General features: G+C 43.6%; 1 protein-coding gene across 2 annotated transcripts in view; it reads right to left on the reverse strand.

The window, feature by feature from the left end:
• Positions 1 to 565: 565 nt before the first annotated feature.
• Atp12a (ATPase, H+/K+ transporting, nongastric, alpha polypeptide) overlaps positions 566 to 23453 on the reverse strand; it is a 29751-nt gene continuing 6863 nt past the window's right edge. The window contains exons 3-21 of one of the 2 annotated variants that reach the window (XM_013025612.1): positions 22954 to 23067; positions 21982 to 22116; positions 21744 to 21861; positions 21234 to 21502; positions 18871 to 19069; positions 18630 to 18739; positions 16010 to 16144; positions 12504 to 12696; positions 8329 to 8504; positions 7478 to 7614; positions 5593 to 5743; positions 4096 to 4264; positions 3857 to 4011; positions 2234 to 2357; positions 1915 to 2060; positions 1567 to 1700; positions 1281 to 1382; positions 807 to 898; positions 566 to 634 (exon numbers count right to left, since the gene is read on the reverse strand). In XM_013025612.1, the coding sequence (XP_012881066.1) occupies positions 606 to 634; positions 807 to 898; positions 1281 to 1382; positions 1567 to 1700; positions 1915 to 2060; positions 2234 to 2357; positions 3857 to 4011; positions 4096 to 4264; positions 5593 to 5743; positions 7478 to 7614; positions 8329 to 8504; positions 12504 to 12696; positions 16010 to 16144; positions 18630 to 18739; positions 18871 to 19069; positions 21234 to 21502; positions 21744 to 21861; positions 21982 to 22116; positions 22954 to 23067 (2688 nt within the window). In that variant the 3' untranslated portion in view covers positions 566 to 605. The remainder of the gene's footprint in view (positions 635 to 806; positions 899 to 1280; positions 1383 to 1566; positions 1701 to 1914; positions 2061 to 2233; positions 2358 to 3856; positions 4012 to 4095; positions 4265 to 5592; positions 5744 to 7477; positions 7615 to 8328; positions 8505 to 12503; positions 12697 to 16009; positions 16145 to 18629; positions 18740 to 18870; positions 19070 to 21233; positions 21503 to 21743; positions 21862 to 21981; positions 22117 to 22953; positions 23068 to 23453) is intronic. The other variant, XM_013025700.1, reaches the window with a different exon arrangement.

Genomic DNA, 23453 nt, shown 5'->3' on the forward strand with positions numbered 1-23453 from the left:
GTAGCTGGGATCTTGTCATGGTGAGAAACTGTCATAGAAAGGACATCTTAGCACTGGAGGCATGGCTCAGCTATAGAGCACCTGCCTAGTAATCTTGAGGCCCTCAGTTCAAACCCTAATACTAAAAAAAAAAAAATAGACATCTGAGTCAAAACTAGAGTCATCTGTGCTGTTGTGATGTTTATCAGATGTCATTTCCACTTCCTAAGCCATGGACAGAGAGACCCTTTTATGAACAAAGGGACCATGAATATATTTGTTCTCAATGGATACACAGAAATCTCAGAGAGGGTCATGGGCTATTATAAAAATGAGGAAATGAGGTCTGAGCAATCTTATATTAGCTTAAAGTACATCCCAGCAGATGCTGGGCTTATCCAGTGTCTAACATAATGAGCTATATATACATATAAACATATTGAAGTTTACATATGTTAAATAAACAGTACCATCTCAATTTTAAATACAAAACTTAAGTATACTTTCTACAGTGTTTTCCTCCGTTATGAAAGTCTCTGTGGTATGGAGTTTGACAATGTCCATGCTGTCCAGAGAGCTCCAGTTGCAAGAATGTGTCAGTGGGAGACTCAGTGAATGATATGGTCTCAGTAATACATGTTCTTATCCCACCAACCTGTAGGGATAGGAAAAAGTAAATCAGAAATGGAGAGTCTTGGGAAGAGGTACACAGAATCTCAACAATCATGCTGCTGATCTGGACGTACTAGGGTCTTGCCTTAGCATATATGGGGCTCTGGGTTTGATTTCCAGCCTAGTATTTAAAAGACAACATTATTACTACTCACTTCCAGGATAGAGCCTGATGAAGAGCTTTCGTATCTCATCATAAACCCAAATCAAGATGGCGTGTGGTACAGCCACAAACCAATATTGAGGCCTAGAAACAGAAGAGAGGAAGGTAAGCCCTGGCTTGTGCAAAGAGTTCAGACCCTAGCCCACCAGCAGGAGATTTCATCTTAACCTTCACACAACATGGACCTGCAAAGCTTCTTATTTAACTTGCATTGTGATTGCTAGGAGCAATATCTGCCTTTGATACAACCTGTTGGCTGAGGATGATGGTGTGGTAAGGCTTGGAAAAAACAACAGTTTTTCTTTTTGGGAATTTGAGGTCCAAAGCCAGGTTCATGCAGCAGAGTCCCTTTGGTCTATTTGGAAAGACTTGATGTGGGGAGCCTGCGGGAAGCCTAGTGTTTATTTTGGCTGCTATAGGTCAGAATTGAGGCTAGCTCTTTCCTTGGTGCTGAAAGCAAACTCACCTGAGCATGGTAAAACTCAGGGCTGTAACACTTCCAAGGCCATAGGAGAGGATCAAGGCGATGATAATCTGAGAGGCAATTCCTACCCAGATGACTTTATTTCTGCAACATATACAAAAGAAAACAGATGATCAAATCTTTCTGCTCTGCGATTATGGACTCAGCAGACCATGCTACCGGTGGGATCAACATCTTATGGGTGACAAGTGTAGCCACATGTAGGTGGATTGGCAGAGCCTGGCATCTGACAGGGATGGAAGGATGCTGATGTCAGCATGGGAGGTACCTGAAGAGCCCCTGTTGGAAAATGGAATTCCTCCTGGTTTTTCTGATGATCAGATCTGCTATTTGCTGGATCATAATGCCAACAAAGAAGGCTGTGTAGCCTGTCCATTCTAGATATTTCCTCTGGTGCCTTGTCTGTTAAAGGACAGAGAAATGAGAGATGAGGCTGATTCCTAGAAAAGACTGAATATATGTCCCCAAAGAATATCCTACCACCCACCCTCAGCCCTGTTAACTGAGAAGCCACCCAAACCTGTCTCATCAAGGCCATCCAGTGAATGTCAGTCCACATGGGACACTGAGAGGAAAGAAGGAGCAGGTGTTATTGGTGGCAGAGTTTCTAACTCACCCATTCCTGCCCATAGCTGTCTTCCAAATCATTCACATCATCCATTTCCCATTGTACCCGAAGGTTAATGAGAGTGGTGGGCCAAAATCCCTGTTGTGCATAGACTGTGAAATATACCAGGAAAGCTCCCAAGGCTTGCATGAGACCTAGAAGAGTAAAAGGTATGGAGTTAGGATATGTGCTAGCCTCAAAGAACTGCCTGGCCTTTTTGCCTTCTTTCACCCCCAAAGGAAAAGCACACTTGCTAATTGTATCTGGGATTTGAGTGGATTCTCTGGAGATGGCCCTTGTGTGACAGGGAGGAACCCCTTCCTCATACCAATGTGCAGGTAAGAGTAGATGGCAAGGTTCTTGTTCACCAATCTATCCTTCTTCTTGTGGCGAGGCTTCCTGTTCATAATGTCGCTTTCAGCTTTCTCATAGGCCAAGGCAATGGAGGGAATCTAGAGGGGAGAGGACCCAGGAAGCATAACTTTGTCTATTCAGAGGAAGGGTTAACAGCTATGGCCTAGTGAGGGTGGGCCTGGTGTGTATGTGGGGAGAGTTGGGGGGTGGAACTGGTCCATGTAGAGTGCAAACAACACATGGTGGGTGCATTGTCTATGTGGAATTTAAGAGCAGCCAGTTTTAAAACTCAATCTGTGTGCCTAGTATGGTGGCAGACAGCTGTATCCCTGGGATGCTGCCCTCTGGGAATCTCAATTCCCCTCAAAAGAAAAGACATCTGTTGTCTCCTCAAAATGTGAGGGTCATCCCTGTGTTGACACAGATCACACAGGTGAGGAAAGAGCAATTTGCAGGACCATTTTTTGTGATATAAATTTATCTTGTTCCTTATAAAGCCAAAGACAGATGGGGAAACTTTTGTGGAGCTTTGTTTAAGGGTATACATACTTAAGCCTATAACTCACAGAGAAGTCCAGAGACTCATCCCCAGTTTATCAACATAATGCCATAAGAGAAGCTATGGTTTAAGTAATAGAGCACTAGCTGTGACCAAGAAAGCTAAGAGAGAGAGAGAGTTAGGCCCTAAGTTCAAGCCCCAGTCCAGGCGCACATGTGCGCACACACACACACACACACACACACACACACACAATTATATATTATTATATAATTATATAGGAGGGTCTAGTTTAGGCAAGCTATTATTGCAGGACAAGGCTTTATATTTATATATCATAATAACTACTACTTTACACTGTGTTTAGAGGAGGTACTTCTGGACCACAAGAGGTGGCTATGGAGTTATTACTTTAACCACTACCCCATGTCCCCTTCCCCCCACCTCCTAAGGCATAGGGACAATTTGGATCATTACTTCATCTTCCCCAACAATAGGGAGGCATATTGTTTTGGAGGATCAAGACTTTTTTTGCATGTGCTGGTACTGAGACTTAACTCAGAGCCTGGTGCTGTCTTTTAGCTTTCTTGCTCAAGGCTAGTGCTCTACCATTTAAGCCACAATTCCACTTCTGGCATATTGCTAGTTAGTCTCACAGACTTTCCTACCCAGGCAGGCTTTGAACTGTGATCCTCAGATCTCAGCCTTCTAAGTAGCTAGGATTACAGATAAGAGTCACTGGCACCCAGCAAGACTCTTTTTTGGGGGGCAGGGAAAGGTGGGGGGGCATGGAGAGTCTAATCCAAATGTTCTCTTACAGAGTTACATCCCCAGCCTCAAGACTCAGGTGTTGAACAATTCTCCATGGAGTGAAGTGGCTTTAATTTGCAAACATTTGACAGATGACTAAATGCCTTGCTTTGAAGTGTGGTCTGTGGACCAGCAGAATAGTGTCAATTTGGCAGCCTGTAGAAACACACAACTGTAAGCCCCATTGTAGGGAAGTTTGAGAAGCATTGACTCTGTCCATCTCAGGGTCCTGGAAGGTAACAACTATGATCGTTTTATGCCCAGGGATGTTCCTTCAGGGTCACTTACAATGTCTGTGCCCAGGTCGATGAACAGGATGGTAATGGTGCCAATGGGCAGAGGGAGCCCGACAATAATGTAGATCAAGAAGGGACAGAGCTCAGCAATGTTCTTGGTCAGGGTGTATGCAATGGTCTTCTTTAGGTTGTCAAAGATCAGGCGACCTAGGCAAGATGTGTCTCCCTATAAAACTTGCTTCTAGTCTCGCAGGCAACCCAATTGCCAAGAAGACATGAGACCTCATTTACCTTCTTCCACCCCTGTGACTATCGAGGCAAAATTGTCATCCAACAAGACCATGTCAGCTGCATTTTTAGCAGCATCAGAACCTGCTATTCCCATGGCAATCCCAATGTCTGCCTTCTTCAGAGCAGGAGAGTCGTTCACTCCATCCCCTGTAACAGCTACAACAGCATCCTGTGGGTACCCCGTGAAGAAAAACAAGAGCAGGTTTAGTAGGCCACAGGTTGGACAAGAACACAGTTCCCCTTTCATCTCAAGGCTTCCATGACTATCAGAGCCAAAATGAAGGGCTCATTTTGGGAAAAGAGAAGGATGAAAATCTCAGAAACAAAACAAGCATTTGGAATGAGAGGCATTTACATGAAAAAAAAAGTTTATGCCAATTAAACAGAGGTTTCTTATGCAGTGGGCCCTTCATATTGGTGGGTTCCTTGTCTTCAGATTCAATCAACTAAGGATGGAAAATATTGGGAAAATGGCTGGGCACTGGTAGCTTATCCTAGCCACTCAGGAGGCTGAGATCTTAGGATTAAGGTTTGAAGCCAGCCCAAGTAGGCAAATCCATCAGACATTTATCTCTCATTAACCACCAAAAAGTGATAGAGCACCACCAGCTTGAAGTAAAAAAGAGACAGCTAAGAGACAGTGCCAGTGTCCTGAGTTTAAGCCCCAGCACTGGCACAAAAGATATTAGAATAAGAAAACTGCATCTGTACTAAGTATGTACATACATTTTCTTTATTATCCAAACAAAATGTTATAACAGCTACTTACATAGCCGTTACGTAATACCAAGTCTTATAAGTCACCTAGAGACGATTTAAGGTATACTGGATAGTCATAGATCCTATGCAAACATCACCGCATTTTACTTTAGCCAGAACCTGAGCTTGGACTAGGATCCTTGACCTCTCACTTGGCCTTTTCTCTCAAGGCTGGTGCTCTACTATTTGAATCACACCTCCAATTCTAGCTTTTCCTGGGTAAGCAGAGATGAGTCTTGTGGACTTTTCTGCCTGGACTGGCTTTGAACTCTAATCCTCAGATTTTAACCTCCTGAGAGATAAGATTAAAGGCATGAGCCACCAGTGCCTGACTATTATTACTATTATTAATGTTGATGTGTGTGTATTAGAATGAGGGCTTGAAATCAGGGCTTCATGCTCTTAATACCCTTTTTATTATTTTATATTTGGGACTTAAGCATCAGTGGATTTTGGAGGCTCCTGGAACCCTGTGAACAACAAGGGAAGACTGCATTTTATGTCTTTAAATGTTTTATTTTATATCTTTATATTTTTTAAATCCTTCTGTATTTACACTACCACAGAGACCAGTGCAGGGCTGCCAGAAGCCCCAGGTTTCCATGATAAAGTGCAGAAAGCTAAGGAGTGTGCAGCAATGGGAGCTTCTTAAAGGAAGACAGAGTGTTAGCCCACCCAAACTCTGCTCCACATTTCCCAATGGCCCAGCCTGCCATCCAGTTCCTGCCATCTCCGCACCTGCCTCTGACAGCCCTCCACAATGATCAGCTTCTGCTGGGGGGATGTCCGGGCAAAAACAATTTCTGCATAGGTGGCTAAGAGTTCATCCAGCTGTTCCGGAGTCATGTCCTTCAGCTCCATGCCAGTCACCACAGCTGCTTTAGCATCCCTGCAAGGGCAAGAACCAGCCAGGCTGTCTTTTTATCTTACAGCCAAATGGGGTGACCATTGGGGGAAAGATAAAGATGGCCAATTCAGAAGCAAGAACACAAGGAGCTTTGAACAACATGCGTTGGAAGAGGGAAGTAGAGCCTTGAAACAGAACAACATAGATAATGTATTCAAAGGAAAAGAAAAAAACGTTTATGACAAGAAACTGGGTGAAAGACAGGTGTTCGTAACTTGTACCTGTAATCCTAGTTGCTCAGGAAGCTAAGATCTAAAGATCACAGCCAGTTGGGGTAGGAAAGTCTGTGAGTCTTTAACTACCAAAAAGTCAGAAGTGGAGGCATGGCTACAGTGGTAGAGTGCTAGCCTTGGGCAAAAAAAAAGCTAAGGACAGAGCCCAGACCCTGAGTATAAGCCCTAGTACCAACACACACACACACACACACACACACACACACACGCACGCACACATGCACACACACACACACACAAATAAGAAGGCAAACAAGCTCTCAATCTGTTTTAGGGATGTTATTTATACAAAGCAGTGCTTACAGATTTCAGATACTGTTTCTAGGCCCAGAGGCAGTCATTCTGGCAATTTGCTGCCTTGTAATAATTTATCACCTGACTGCTAGGTGTTCCTAAAATGTAGAAGTGCCTGGGAAACTCAAAGGAGTTCACTGACCTTTCCCTTCTCTCTATGTACGTGAGAGCTGAATTCAGCAGGTCACTCCAACTTGAGATTCTGATGTCTTCAATTCACTTAAACTATTCACAATCTACACTGCTCCTCTCCTGTGCCTCTTTCTTTATGCTGATCATATCACAATTGATTTTATCTTCTTCTTGCTAGATAGAAAGCTTCCCAAGGGTAAGTGCAGCACCTGTGCAGTTGTTGATATAGCTACAGGGTCTGGCACAAGAGTCTGGCAAATAGTTGGCACTCCACAGCAATTTTTCAACAAATTTTCAATGATTGTTGAAAAATTAATAGATAATACATGGACAGTTGCATGGATCAAAGGACAGACACCATTAGAATGAGGAAGCCGGGTGCCCGTGGCTCATGTCTGTAATCCTAGCTACTCCAGGAGGCTGAGATCTGAGGATCTTGGTTAAAAGCCAGCCCGGATAGGAAACTCCATGAGACCCTTATCTCCAATAAACCACTCAGAAAACTGGAAGTAGTGCTGTGGCTCAAGTGGTAGAGCTCAAGAGCTGAGGGACGTGCCCAGGCCCAGAGTTCAAGTCCCATGACCACCACCACCAACAACAAAAAAAGTAAGAAAGAGGAGAAGCAAGGAAAAATTGGTTATTTAGGAAAATTCTATTCAATTTTTACTAATTATAAAGAGTATGTTTGGGGCTGGGAAGGTGGCTCAGTTGTAGAGCGCTTGCTTTACATGCATGAGGCCCTGGGTTTGATTCCTCAGCACCACATAAGCAAAAAGAAAAAAGCCGGAAGAGTTGCTGTGGCTCAAGTGGTAGAGTGCTAGCCTTGAGCTGAAGAGCTGAGGGACAGCGCCCCTCATATACATATATATATATACACATACATATATATGTATATATATATATATATGTTATGAAGCCAACTGAACACCCATATAAATACCCATCATGCTCACTAGGGAAGGTGCATGAAACCCAAAGGATTCTTAATATTCCTGGTTATCCAATTGGACCCTGTAGGTAAGAAATTGTGTTTCTACTCTGTTAGTTCTATATTTACCTTTTGTTAACTTGCTCCACAGCAATATTGCGACGTTTTGCAATGTCTTCCACTGTCTCGCTGTTGGCAGAGATGATCCCTACACTCTTGGCAATAGCTTTGGCTGTGATGGGATGATCACCTGTAACCATAATGACCTAAAACATAGACAATAGGGACTAATGGACAATGAGGAACTCGGCTAGCCAAAGTAGGAATTGTGGTCAGTATTCCCTACTCTACAGGATCTGGTAGAATAGTGTTATGGTTGCTATGATTTGCCTTATGGAAAATTCTAGATTGAAGATACAACTGTCTTTGAAGAACACACTGATCCCCTTGGGTCTTTCCTTGCACTTATTTTTGTTGTTTGGTTGGTTTTTTGTTGTTGTTGTTGGCTGTGGGACCAGAACTCTGGGCCCAGGTGCTTGGGCACTGTCCCTCAGCTCTTCAGCTCAAGGCTAGCACTCTACCACTTGAGCTACAGTGCCACTCTGCTTTTTCTGCTTATGTGGTGCTGAGGAATCGAACCCAGGGCCTTGTGCATGCAAGGCAAGCGCTCTACCACTGAGCCACCTTCTCAGCCCACACTTAATGTTATTTTGCATTCCCTTTTTGGACATTTGAGGAAAACTTTTCACTTTGATGACATTTTGTTAGTTAAACAAAAGTCTCTAGGTGTCTGTTTGTAATGTTGCTTTAACAGTCTTGATATTAACATGATTGATGGAATTTGTATTATGGTTTCAATATCTTAAGGACAAATGGATTTTAGAGCCCTAAATACTGACCATTTCCTATGACACATGACTTTAAGGAGGGAGGGGTGTGACATGTACAAGAGGCTCCCTAAGCACGACAGTCATTCTCACCTTGATCCCTGCACTCCGACATTTGGCGACTGCATCTGGCACAGTGGATCGAGGGGGGTCAATCATTGACAAGAGCCCCACAAAACATAGATTGGAAGTGGGAAAGTTCATGGTGTCTACATCAAATGAGTAGGTTTCTGGAAACACATCTTCTGGCAGGTAGAGATGACAGAAACCTGTAAAGAGGCATGGATTTTGGAACTAATGAAATTAGGATAAGAAATGATAAAAGCAAAGGGGAGTTGGAGGTAGAGCACATGTTTAACAAATAACAGGCCCTAGTTTTGATTCCTAGCACCAAACTAAAGAAATAAGTAAGCAAATAAATAATTTAAAAAATAAAAGGAAAGGAAAGGGAGGACAAGTTGATACACTTTTTAAAACTAATTTACTATATATATATATATAGTAAACATATGTGTGTGTGTGTGTGTGTGTGTGTGTGTGTGTGTGTGTGTGTTTATGACAGTACTGGGGCTTGAATTCAGGACCTGGGCACTGTCTATTAGCTTTTTCACTAAAGGCTGGTGCTATATAATTCAAGCCATAGTTCTACTTCTGGCTTTTTGGTGTTCAGTCAGAGTTAAGAGTCTCATTGTCCAAGCCGCTTTGAACACCAACTCTCATATCTCAGCTTCCTGAGTAGCTAGGACTACAAACATGAACTGCCAGCGCCCAGATAGTCATTTTCTATTTTTACCAATTCATTAGAGCCAATAGAATAGAGTACAATAGAATAGAACCAAATTGATTTAATTCTTTCAATTCCACAATGCACTTTTTCTTTTTTTGCTGTCGGTACAGGGCTTGAACTCAGGACCTAGGTTGCTGTCCCTGTGCTTTTTATTGCTCAAGGATAACACCCTACCATTTGAGCCACAGCTCCATATTGTGCTATGCTGTGCTGTGCTGTGCTGTGCCGTGTGCTTGTGTGTGTGTGTGGGGGGGGGGAATTGAAGAGAAAAAGTCCCATGGTCTTTGTCTGGGCTGGCTCTGAGCCACGATCCTCAGATCTCAGTTGCCTGAGCAGCTAGGATTATAGGTGTGAGCCACCAGCACCTTGCTCCACAATGCACTTTTTAAAAGGAAAGATGGATTTCACCCCAAACAGATGTGTATTGTATATTCATTAGGTCCTATGTTATATTCTAGACAAGTGTTACACTAGAACAAATGAGATATCCTTTACTTCTGAGAATGTCTATGTTATTGTGGGAGAAAAACTGAAGAGGTAAATAAAACGTCGTAGAGTAGAGAGACCTTCACTTATGTAGAGTCAAAAGATGATGTGGATGTTTTCTGTGGTAAGAAGGGAAGGAAGGATTATTTCAGGCAGAGAAACTAGCCCATGCTGGTTTGTACAAAATGATATTGTATAAAATAGAGGAGTATCTAGGGAGCTGTGGGGAGTGGTACAAAGCCCAATCCCGAAGAAAGATAAGCACAGCAGAAAAGTCACGAGGAATGTGGTAGAACATCCTTGTCTCTAAGCCATCGACATTTCAATTGGAGATTGTACTTCCATTCCTGTGTCTGGTAGGACCTCCCCATCATGATTTTCTTATCAGCTTTTATATCAAATTAATTCTCAGCATGTTTTGCTGTTTTTCACATTTGAGTAAAGCAGACTGCAAGAGGTCAAACAGGAGGTTTCCCGAGCAACTGGTCAGATGCAGGCCAATCATGTGTTGAAAAAGAGGTTAGCAGGGTCTGTGTATTACTTAAGCTGTGCTTAAGATATTAGCATCTCATTTGTACATTTTATCTGCATTAGAAACTCAGATATCCTATAGCAACAGACATTCCACAGATTCCATGTCTACTGGCAAGCACTTTCATGGTGTTTATTAAGCCTTATTATTAACCATGAACTGTTCTCTTGAATTCATTATTCTGTAATTTTGAACAGGGGCCCTACAGTCAGCAGTGGAACAGATGATCTCCTCAGAGATTATTCCAGTGACAGTATTTCTTTCTTTTCTTTTCTTTTACTTTTTTTCTTTTTTTTTTTTTTTTTTTTTGTCGGTCTTGGGGCCTGAACTCTGGGCCTGGGCACTGTCCCTCAGCTCTTCAGCTCAAGGCTAGCGCCCTACCACTTGAGCGACAGTGCCACTTCTGGCTTTTTCTGCTTATGTGGTGCTGAGGAATTGAACCCAGGGCCTCATGCATGCACGGCAAGCACTCTACCACTGAGCCAACTTCCCAGCCCGTAGTGACAGTATTTCTAACACTGCTTCTGTCTCTAACATGCTCTGTCTCAGTTTCGGGATTACTTTTTCCTACTCTTACAATTGAAGGTATAATTTTTTTAGTGTGTGTTTGTGTATTTGCCAGTATTGGGGCTTGAACTGGGGGCCAAGATACCCTCTTTCAGCTTTTTTGCTCTACACTCGTGCTATACTTGATGTTATTTTTTGGGGGGAGGGGTTCGGTTGTGGGGCCTGAACTCTGGGCCTGGGCACTGTCCCTCAGCTCTTCAGCTCAAGGCTAGGGCTCTACCACTTGAGCCACAGCACCACTTCCAGTTTTTTTCTTTTTGCTTATGTGGTGCTGAGGAATCAAACCCAGGGCCTCAGTCATGCAAGGCAAGCGCTCTACCACTGAGCCACCTTCCCAGCCCCTCGTGCTGTACTTGAAGCATACCTCTACTTCTGTATTTTTTGCTGGTTAGTTGAAGAGAAGAGTCTCATGGACTTTTCTTTGTTTTTTTTGGGGGGTCTGGTCGTGGGGCTTGAACTCTGGGCCTGGGCGCTGTCCCTCAGCTCTTCAGCTCAAGGCTAGCACTCTACCACTTGAGCCACAGCACCACTTCCAGTTTTTTTCTTTTTGCTTATGTGGTGCTGAGGAATCAAACCCAGGGCCTCAGTCATGCAAGGCAAGCGCTCTACCACTGAGCTACCTTCCCAGCCCCTCTCATGGACTTTTCTGTCTGGGTTAGCTTTGAACCGTGCTCATCAGATCTCAGTCTCCTGAGTAGCTGGAATTACAGGCATGAGCCACCAGCACTGAATTTACTGTCATTTTTAAAGTCACTTTTACCCTCTAATTAACTGCTAAGTCTCACCCATTCTGCCTTTATGAAGCTTCTTTCTCCAGACACCACTTTTGCATTGCACCTGGCATCAAATTTCAAACTTGTTTTAGTTGAATAAGGGCAATGACCTGTTGAAACTAGCATCTCTCCCCTCCCTGCCGCCACCAAGCACTCTCCTTAGCAAACACGATGGCTAACCCTGGCCAGTTCATCCCTGTTGTAAAGTCTTCAGTGTTCTCCACTGACTGCAAGCTGAAGCCCAAGTTCCTCAACACAAATTCCAGGCCTCCAAAGCACAACCTCCAATCTACTTCTCTGGCCCTGCTTCCCACCCTAGCGCCAACTCATCTACCCTGTAGCACCATGGACTGCTTGCTTCAACCTGTGTGCATTAGTTCCATTCCTTTGCTTTGCCTTCGTGGCTCCTCTATTTGGACATATTCCTCCACCTCCCTTTAAGGCCAGATTTAAGATGTGACTCTTTCCATAAAGTATGATTTTGGTTGCCGAGAAGCAACTCAGTCCTCCTCAGTGCCAGCATATAACATTCTCTTTGTGTGTGTGCCTGTGCTAGGGCTTGAACTCAGAGCCTGGGCACTGTCCCTTAGCTTTTTTGCTCAAGGCTAGTACTCTACCACTTAAGCCACAGCTCTACTTCGGGCTTTTTTTTGTGGCTAATCCAAGATAAGAGTCTCATGGATTTTGTTACTTGGGCTGGCTTTGAAAGTTGGTCTTCAGATCTCAGCCTCCTGAGTAGCTAGGATTACAGATGTGAACCACTGGCTCCCAGCGTAGCATTATCCTCTTACATGTTACCATCCAGTTATCATATTTTTGTTGTCCTCCTCTTCTTCTTCTTCTTCCTATTTTCTCCCTTCCTGGTCTTCTTCTTCCCCCTCCTCTTCTTGTCCTACTTATCTTCCTGTTCCTCTTTTTCCTCCTCCTCCTCCTTTTTCCCAGTGCTGGGCCTCCAACCCAGAGCCTCCCACACGCTAGGCAAGTGTTGTACCACTAAACTATATCTACAGCTTCTCATATTGTTCTTGATATAGTCTACGTGATGTCACAGCTACTCTGATAGCTCATGAGGCCTACTCTTCCATATCTAGGAGAAGCACAGGCATCCTCCCACTGTACTTACCCAGTACACGCTCGCCCAGGCCACCTAGCTCCATGTAGGCCATGAGGAAGGCGTCGGCAGTGCTCTTGTCCAGTGGCTGCTCCTGGCCATTGATCATGATGGTACTGCACTTCTCCAAGATCCTCTCGGGGGCCCCTTTCATCACCATGAGGAAACGCTTGTCATCGGGGTCTTCTGTCTTGTGGATGGAGAGCTGGGAGGGCACACTGAGCATGTTAGGCATAGCTCTTCCAACTAGTAATAGGACAAGCTGGAGAAATATGTTCTTTGCTTTCAAAGCATAAAGGAGGAGGAGAAGGAACAATGGCATGCCAGTAATGGGGCTTGAGCTCAGGGCCTCACTGCTTTTGCTTGGCAATTTGTCTCAAGGTCGGTGCTCTGCCATTTGAGCTATACCTCAACTTGCAGCTATTTGCTGGTTTACTGGATATGAGTCTCTTGGATTATAATTCTTTGGCTCTCTTGGAACCTTGGTCCTCAGATCTCAGCATCCTGAGAGGCTAGGATTACAACTAGGAGCCACCAGTGCTCAACAGGCATGACCTATCTTTTTGAACTCTGGGCCTGGGCACTGTCTCTGAGCTCTTCAGCTGAAGGCAAGTGCTCTACCACTTGAGCCACAGTGCTACTTCCAGTTTTCTGGTGTTTAATTGGAGATAAGAGTCTCACAGACTTTCCTGTCCCGGCTGGCTTTGAACTGTAATCGATTCTTAGATCTCAGCCTCCCGAGTAGCTAGGATTACAGGCATGAGCCACCCACGCCCTGCATGACCTATTAAAAAAAAAGATTTTAGGGCCAATTAATATGCTGACAGCTAGACCTGGCTAGCCCAGAGAGCCCACTGAGTTGGAATCCACACTAAGTAGAGCTTGTATTAAGAAAAGAAAGAGAGAAAACCCTGGCTACTGTAAGAAGGTCAGATAAACTCTTCTAGGGAGTGTGTAGGGGTACAGTGAGAACTGTGAGTCAGTATGCTTCTGAGTCTCGTCTCTCCCTCTCTGTGATAAGCCTCCATATTTTAAACCTGAGCAACTTTGAGGGAAGCAGGAATTCCTACGCTTCTTTGCCTCAGGATCAATCCAGTGTTACTAAATAGACAGAAAAAAAAGGCAGAGATGTAAGGAAAAGGACAGAACATCTATAGATTTTTAAGAGGACAGCAAAGCAGCATGATGCACAAGTTTAGCATGAACACTCTTGACCCGGCAATTTTACTTCTAGAATAATTCTAAGAAAATAATCCGGTGGGGGGAGGAGGCAAAAAAAAAAAAACTAAGTAAAAAATAAAGTAGTTAGATCTTACAGAACCCTTATTATATACCAACAGTTCTTCTAAGAACGCAAAAGGCTTTCAGGAAGCTTTTGGAAACTGTAGCATTTAAGCCATATCCCCAGTCCTATTCTTTGAAATGCAATACATTCAGCCTTATGTAAAATTTTATATGCTGAGTGCTGGTGGCTCATGCCTGTATGGGTGTCAGTGGCTCATGTCTGTAATTCTAGCTACTCATGAAGCTGAGATGTGAGGATCACGGTTCCAATTCTGCTTGCAAGAAAGTCTGTGACACTTTTTTTTTCTTTTGGTCAGTCATGGGGCTTGAACTCTGGGCCTGGGCGCTATCCCTGCGCTCTTCAGCTCAAGGCAAGCACTCTACCGCTTGAGCCACAGTGCCACTTCCAGTTTTCTAGTGGTTTTATTGGAGTCTCACGGACTTTCCTGCCCGGGTTGGCTTTGATCCATGATGCTCAGATCTCAGCCTCCTGAGTAGCTAGGATTATAGGCGTGAGCCACCGGTGCCCAGCTGTCTGTGACACTTTTATCTTCAACTAACCACCCAAAAGGCCAAAGTAGAACTGTGGCTTAAGAGGTAGAATACCAGCCTCAAGTGGAAAAAGCTAAAGCACAGGTTCCAGGTCCTGAGTTTAAGCTCCATTACTGGTATAAACAACAACAAAAACTTTATAAAGCATTGTCCTAATTTTCCAATTTGCCATATTTAAAATATTTCATGAGTCAATCTGTTTAGAGTGGTAGCTAGTCTATGATCAACAAATGCTGTACAGAAAGCTTCCAGGATCCAGTCTGGATTACATAGTAAGACTATCTAAAAAAAATACAAAAGGAAAAACAACAACAAAAAGATAAATAAGAAAATCTGTTAGAGTTTGTATGTGTGGGAAGTGGAACACAACTTGATTTACCAGCAAAGAATGTTGTCTTCCTCAAGATCAAGTCTTTCTCACATGGTCAGCCTGAACTTGTTTTGCTTCTGGATAGTTGAAAATACACAGTCATTAAAGTCTTACTTGTGAAAACTGGTTGTGCCACTTAGATGCTGTGGGGCTATGGTCTCATGAATGCTTTCTAAGAATCTGTTTCTTCTTTTATAACCTGGGATTCATTAGTCGTACCTCATCAACTTGTGAGGATTGAATGAGATAAGGTATGTATAGTACTTGATTATTTATGATACAGCCAGTCTTCAATATCCTCAGGGGAATGGCTCTAGAAACTCAAGGATATCAAAACTCTCAGATGCTCAAGTTACATTAAATGATCTTTCAAACACATTGAGATGATTTCTACTAGCTAATGTCAGTGCTAAGGAAAATTGTTCTACCTTATTGTAGGGACTGGTGACAAGGAAAAAAGTCTGCACATGTCTAGTACAGATACAATTATTTTGTTTCCAAATATTTTTTGATCCATGATTGGCTGAATCCACAGATGTAGAATTTGAGGGTACAGAGGTCAACTGTATTTTCATTTAATAATCAATGTTGATTTTTCCTACTTCCCCTATCTGTCATTTAACCTTTTTGATGTGAACATGACCCCTCACTTTTGCAAAAGTTATCTAGTGGTGACGGTGCTATGTGTGTGTGTGTGTGTGTGTGTATGTGCACGTATGTAAGAGAGTACTGGGAGTGTGTGCATGTGTGTATGCATGTATGTGCAATATGTAATATAAATTCTTAATATGAGCAGCAGGTTCTGACATACTTTAACTTTATTGTCTTCTCTACCCTACTTTAGGGAGAGCAAGGAAAGAACAGTGGAATCTTGACCTGGATTAATTAGATGCTTACACTTCGTACCCAAGAATTACTTTTGAAGCCAGGTATCATCCAAAATATGGATTAATCATGCCAGATGCTGGTGGTTCATGCCCACAATTCTAGCTACTCAGAAGGCTGAGATTTGATCATTGCAGTTTGAAGCCAGCCCAAGTAAGAAAGTCTGTGAGACTCTTATCTCCAACTAACCATAAAAAAGCCAGAAATAGAAGTGTGGCTCAAGAGACAGAGCACCAGCCTTGAGGAAAATAGCACAGAGACAGTCCTTAGGCCCTGATCTCAAGACCCACTACTGGCATGCACACGCGCACACACACACACACACACACACACACACACACACACACACATAGATTAACTATGGATAAATGCAGTAGAAATATCAATCGAGTGACAACAAGGACAGCCAGTTGTGAGGAAAACTCACCTGAAATTTGTTGGTGGAGTTGAAAGGGATTTCAGCTACTTTGGGATTTCTTTTCCTAATTTCCATCACATTACCCAAAATGACCTCTGAGAATTTCAAAAGTGCAGTTTCTGAGGCATCTCCAACCACAACTTTCTGCAAATCAAAAGTGATAGATATTTGCAACATATAATCTGCTATTTTGTGATTATGATGATTAATTCTGGTCTTAGGGCTTGAACTCAGGGCCTGGGTACTGTCTTTGAGCCTTTTTTGTTCAAAGCTAGCACCCTACCACTTGAGTGCGCCACAGCTCTACTTCTAGCCTAGAGTCTCACTGGACTTCCTTGGCCAGTCTGGCTTTGAACTGTGATCTCAGATCTCAGCCTCCTCAGTAGCTAGGCTTACAGGAGTGACCTATTGGTTTCTGGTTTTGTGATTATTCTTTTTTTTTCTTTCATTTTGGTTGGTTGTAGGGCTTGAACTCTGGGCCTGGGTGCTGTCCCTCAGCTCTTCGGCTAAAGGCAAGCACTCTATCACTTGAGCCACAGCACCACTTCCAGTTTTCTGGTAGTTTATTAGCGAACAGAGTCTCTGGGCAGCTTTGAACTGTAATCCTCAGATCTCAGTCTCCTGAGTAGCTAGGATTATAGGCGTGAGCCACCGGCACCTGGCTGGTTTTGTGATTATTCTTAATGAACGAATATACCATTAGCATATGGACCTGATTAAGCTTATCGCCTCCTTGAAGATCCAAGGCAATCATATAACTGTAGTGACTGAGCCAGGATTTTGTAAGAATGTAAACCAATGGTGCCATCTACTGGCACTAGAGATGTTCAAACATGTAGGAGCTCTGAGAACTGAGTTTCCTGAGCTACATATCAGATGAGTGTGGAGAGAAAGGAGCAGAAGAAACCCTTCCAGGCCAAAATGTCACCAAGGGAGATATGGAAGGATTCACTGTGAGACTGAACACGAAGGAAGTGGTGAGATTTGGAGGACCCTGAAAGGCAGGCTGAGGTCTCGACTCAAGAAATGGGAAACAGAACATCACAGAAGTTTTTGAGATTGTCAGTATTTAGGAAAAAGAGGTGATACATGAAAAAGTGAAAGGAATAAACTAGCATCATGGAGGCCAAGGAAGAGGTTGGTTCAGCTATTATTGAAATGTAAAATTATGGCTGGGTTCTGCTGGCTCATACCAAGTAATCCTATCTGAGGATCACAGTTCAAAACTAGCCTGAGCAGAAAAATCCGAGAGACTTTATCTCTAATTAACCAGTCAAAAGGCTAGAAGTAGAGATGTGGCTCAAGTGGTAGAATGCTGACTTTGAGCAAAAAAGGCAAACACATGCAGGAAGCCCCAAGTTCAAACCACAGTACTGGTGCGCGCACACAAAGACACACAGACACAGACACAGACACACACACATAGACTCACACACACATGAGTAAAATTATGCATATTTTGAAGCAAGAATGGTAGAATTTGGTGGACTTATTAGATAGAAGGAGAAAGTCAAAGATGACTTCCAAAAGCTATAGCCTGAAGGCAAGTAGAATAGTTATGTCATAGAAGAAGAGAAATCTGGGATAAGATATTGAATGATTCCAGGTTGGGCAGAGATGGAACGTGATGGAAGCCTAACCTATTGGAATGCTAACATGGTGGAACTTTCAGGTGAACACTTACAGCTTTGCTGGGGGACAAACATGCGCACGTGCGCACCTGCACACACACTCACACAGACATATAAATATAAGAGGAAGAAATCAGTAAAGAAAACAGCTGGCAAATGGGAAAGCTAAGAGACCATGTTCAGTGACTGACTGAGATGGAAGAGTAAGAGAAGAGACAAGAGGAAGGGGGGAAGGGAGGAAGGGAGGGAGGAGACAGAAAAGCAGGGAGAGGGAGGCTGGAGGGAGAAGCTGACAGGAGGAAGGAGCAGAAGGAGAAATAATAAGAGGAGAAAAGAAGGATGAGAGAGTTTCTATTCTAATATTCCATGATCTCTCAGAATTTCATGTGCTGCTGGGGCTGGGAAGGTGGCTCAGCGGTAGAGCGCTTGCCTTGCATGCCTGAGGCCCTGGGTTTGATTCCTCAGCACCACATAAGCAGAAAAAGCCGGAAGTGGCGCTGTGGCTCAAGTGGTAAAGTGCTAGCCTTGAGCTGAAGAACTGAGGGACAGCGCCCAGGCCCAGAGTTCAGGCCCCATGACTGGACCCAAAACAAAACAAAAACAAGAATTTCATATTCTATTTGAGAAGACTATGTGCTATGATTAAACCTGTTGTGTTATTTCCATCCAATTATATTTTATTCAGTAAAGGCATTTATATAACACAGAAACTTTGTTTATGTCACTTAGCTTGTAAAGGCAAATTAAAGATATGTGCATGTACAGAATGAGATAGAATTTTGAAAAGGATCAATATTCTGAGATCTTCTAAGCATCTTAATGATTTCTTGAGGCCAGCTAGAATGAAGAAAACTTTCTGCATGTCTTCTGCATCTGATTTGCTGTCACCAGTGCAAATTTTACACAGGTAGAGAGATTAAATCAAGCACTCAAAATCAACAGAGATACCTCATATTGGATATGACTTAAGATCAAGTGGCCATGAATGACAGTATTACCTTCATGATGGGGACATTCTCTTGTCCTGGTCTGAACTCAGCTCGGTTACATAATGTTATTATTTTGTATAAGGAGGCCCAGGTTCCAGAGCTTTGGTCAAAGGCTTGGTCTGGAACACAGAGAAGGAACAGTGGCTGACGTGGGTGTTAGGCCTGCCATGTCCAAGACCCACCTTTCCCACAAGGTACTGTCCTAGCTGTTACCTCTACTTAGTCCCCAGCTTTAAGCCCCAAAACTCACTTGACTGGTTTTCACTTGTGTCAGCTGTGAAGATCTGATTGTCAAACCACAGATGAGCCACAGTCATCCTGTTCTGAGTCAGAGTCCCGGTCTTGTCGGAGCAAATGATGGAAGTGGAGCCGAGGGTCTCTACCGCCTCCAAGTTTTTCACCAGACAGTTCTTCTTCGCCATCCGTTTTGCTGTCAGTGACAGGGTCACCTGGCAGGAGACAGGAGGAGACTCTGGGAACAGTTGTTCTGGACAATAGTACAGAAATGGCTACGGTTAGGGCTGGGAATGTGGATTAGTGGTAGAGTGCTTGCCTAACACTCATGAAATCCTGGGTTTGATTTCTCAGTATCACATAAGCAGAAAAAGCTGGAAGTGGTGCTGTTGCTCACGTGGTATAGTGCTAGCCTTGAGCAAAAGAAGCTCAGGGACAGTTGCCAGGCTCTGAGTTCAAGACCTACAACTGGCAAAAAAAAAAAGTAAAAAATTGCTAAGGTTAACTGGGATTGAGTTTTAGGAGAAAGTTGAATAGTTTTAGACTAGAGTTATAGGCTAGAGGTAAAGGAAGGCTGACAGAGTGACTCAGAGTTGTCAAAAGCCCTATAAGCAACAATTTTTTAGAATATTTTCTTGTCTTTTTATTCTTGAAGGAAATGATCTGGAACAGTTTATGGGTGGCAAAGTCAGGCTAAGGTGTAGCCAGTGCTCATGTACAATTAGAAAGGGGGCTTGGAAGACTAGGTGTAGAGCTGTGTCATAGCATTTGCCTAGTATGCACCAGGTCCTGAGTTCTGTCCCAAGCCCTGGACCAAAAAGAAAAGGTAGCAGGCCACTCATAAGCATGAATATGGGAGCGACCTGGACTAATATGGGCAAAAGAGATTGTCCCCAATCATGCCCATGGAGCTTCTGGAAAACAAGAAAGTGCTTTATTTTACTTTTTCTTTTTAAAAATGTTACTACAGATGGGACCTGGAGCTACACACTTATTAGGTCAGGGCTCTGCTACCGAGCCACAGACAATGGTTCTAGGTTTCATTTTAAGAACTATATATTCTGGGTACTGCTGGCTCACACCTGTAATTCTAGCAACTCAGGAGGGTGAGATCTGGGGACTGTGGTTCCAAGTCAGCTGGGATAGAAAAGTAGGCGAGACTCTAATTAATCAGCAAAAAGCCAAACATTGTGCTCAAATGGTAGAATTCTAGCCTTGAATGGAACAGCACCCAGGCCCTGAGTTCAACTCCCAGTACCAGTGCTTGCATTCGCATGCACACCCTAACCCTGTTTCTTTGTTTCCTTTCTTTTATTTTCATGATATAGGCATGGAACCCACAGCCTTGGATTTGTTGGGTAAGCTCTTACTGAGCCATATTCCCAGGTCTCTGTTTCATTGTAAGAACTCTTTAAGGAGTCTTGGAGGCCACCGGATCTCAAAGCATTCTTTCAGCTTCAATTTCCTTCAAGTACTATCTCCTGGAGCCACAAGATATTTGGAGCTTAAATATGACTATTAGTTATAGTAATAAGAGTAATCACCTGTCCTTGGCTAGGATAACAGTGAGCCACTCATTGTATAGGTATATAATATAAATGAGATGACTCTCATGGGCCTCCTCAGCAGAGTTACAGACAAGCTTTTTTTCTGAGATTCCAACTAGGTGGACCTTAACAAAAAAAGACAACCAAGACTGAGTCTGAGGGCAGGGAAGGGACAATTTAATTCCTTTACAGAAAAAAAAATGGATTTTTTTCTTTTTTTAGTTTGAGAGAAGGCCCAGAAAAATGGCAAACAATGTGCCTCGGTTCTCAAGTTATAGAAACTGCCAAATAAGTAGTTGATTTACAAGAAATATGGGGAAGACATAAGATTTCCAGAAAAGTCTGTAAATAGTGGCTCAAGTCATCTATGCATATTGTATGCAGATGTGAAAATATAAAGTTTTCAAGGACAATGCAGTCAAATATGAAAAATATTGCTGGTAGCTCATGCCTGTAATCTGAGCTACTCAGGAGGCTGAGATCTAAGGATCACAGTTCAAAACTAGCTACTACAGGAAAGGCTGTGAGACTCTTATCTCTAATTACTCACTGTAAAGCAGGAGCTAAAGGTGTGGCTCAAGCAGTACAGCATCAGCTAAGGGACAGTGCCCAGACCCTGAGTTCAAGCCCCACTACTGGTACCTCCCCCCCCAAACATTACAATTCCTTTTGCCAACAGTCTATTCTAAATGACCCGTGGTAGTCCTGGTGGGGAGACTAAATCACTATATCCTGGTGGGGGAGCTTTGGGCTTACACATGGGGGGCGTCCCCAAACAGCAGTTGGGTGCCAAGAGGGAAAGAGTGCAGGTGACCTCGCAGCATGGACTCACAGTAACAGTGGCCAGGAGGCCTTCCGGCACATTGGCCACAATGATGCCAATGAGGAAGATGATGGAGTCCAGGACATAGTACTTCATGGACACTGCGATGATGAAGAAAATAATGCCGATGGAGACAGCCACTCCGGCCACAATATGAACAAAGTGCTCGATCTCAATGGCAATGGGCGTCTTCTCATTCCCAACACCTGACGCCAAGGAGGCTATGCGACCAATGATGGTGCGGTCCCCCGTGTTGATGACCATGCCCGTGGCTGTGCCTACAGGGGAAGTAGACAATTTACTACAGGGGTCCTGGTCACAGTACTCTCTGATGGTTTACTGGAGGGGTTAGGTTATGGCAAAGGCCAGTGTTAGTCCCCAAGGCCCCTCAAGTCTGTGTGTGCTCTGGGAAAAGCTCTGGAACAAGGGAGGTGGTGGGGGGGGGACAAAAACCATCAGATCCAAGAGGGAGCAAAACACAGGTGGGGCTCTGTGTCCCTGAGAGCCAGTTGGCTGTACCTTCCAAACAGGTTGTGGAATAGAAGGCGATGTTCTTTGTTTCCAGAGGGTTTTCATGAGTGAATTCAGTTGAACGAGACTGGGGCTCAGATTCTCCAGTCAGAGAAGAATTGTCTACCTGGAAGAAAATTTGAAAGCAAAAACAATTCAAGATTAAGCACCTCATTCTCTGCCTCCTCTACCAAGATCAGGAAACAACAGAGTGCCTGCTGGCTCCGGCAGGATCCTCAGGACTCACCTTACACCCCTGGGAAGCCAGCAGCCTGATGTCTGCAGGGATCTGGTCTCCTCCTTTAATCTCCACGATGTCTCCCACCACCAGTTGCTCTGCAGGGATTATCTTCTTTTCTGAATCACGGATGACGAGAGCTTGCTGGAGAAGAAAGGACAGGTCAGTTAGGTCCTGTGAAAACATCTCCCCAACCCCACCCCAGCTCACATCTTCCTGCAGCCTAGGATAGGAGGTCTGGAATCCACTATTATCAGAATGGGATCACCCCAGTGAAACTGAACAGTGTTTCTTAGGGCCTAAAGACTGGAAGAACTAATTTTCTTCTTTAGTTTTGCACTTGAAGCAAGAAAAGGATGCTGTTGGACTGATTTGGTCAAGGGAAAACACTGGGCCTCCCAGAAAGGGAGACAATTTTAGAGTGAACCCCTCTAACTGGATGTCAAGGAAGAATGCTGACATTGGCCAAGGGGTTAACAATCTTTTTGAGATGGGGTTTTCTATACTTCAGTATGCAGGGAGGAGTCACATCTACTAGAATCTTCTTCTCTGGCTGGAAACTTTTCTAGGCCAGGGCTAGGGTGATTTCTTTGCTGTAGACTCTTAAAAGAGGTCCCTGCATGGAAAGTGGGAACCCCTCAAAGATCATTTTGGTACAACATGTTCTGGAAGCAAAAGCAATCACAGATAACAAAAAGTAATCACAGATGACAAGAAAGTATGTATGAATCTTCTTGGTTTCCAGTGAAGGAATATTCTGGAATCACTTGAATGACCATCTAAATGGTCCAGAAGGTGTGTATAATACCTAATATATTTCTCTATTTTTCTTACTTTTGAGAAAGCATTTTCCTTCATCTCAAAACCCTGCGAAGAACTGAGAGTTAGAGCCCATGATGTCCCAGATAGAAGAATGGGATTAGGACTGTCGCCTCACTGGGAAATCATCCAGAGACTAGAGGAAAGATGGCTGGTACTTACCTGGGGAATCATCTTACTAAAGCTGGCCATGATGTTGGTGCTTTTGGCTTCTTGGTAATAAGCAAAGACCCCCGTCAAAATAACAACCAGAACAAGTATGGCGCCCAAGTATACCTGGGTAAGGAGGAGAGGCAGTCAGAAAAATAGGTCCAAAATTTTAAATGTTCCCTAATTCTGAAACTCTTTTGAGTACCAATGTAACACCAGAGTGGAAAATTCTACACCTGACCACATACGATGGATCATAGTCAAAATACAGGCACACCAAAAATATTATAAAAAGTTACTCTGAAGTTATGTGAATAAGGTATGTAATAAGCAGATTTTGTTTACCTTTGGGTGTCATGCCCAAGATATTTCATTATGCATAATGTAAAGAATCCAACACCTGCCCAAAAAATCTGAAATCTGGAGAACTTCTGGTCCACCATGTCCCCTGGCAATATTCTCTGCTCCTGTCTCCAGTCTTGCTGTACTGCGATGAGCCTGTCTAGACATCT

This window comes from Dipodomys ordii, unplaced genomic scaffold (genome assembly GCF_000151885.1).
Source record: "Dipodomys ordii isolate 6190 unplaced genomic scaffold, Dord_2.0 Scaffold1, whole genome shotgun sequence".
NCBI lineage: Eukaryota > Metazoa > Chordata > Mammalia > Rodentia > Heteromyidae > Dipodomys > Dipodomys ordii.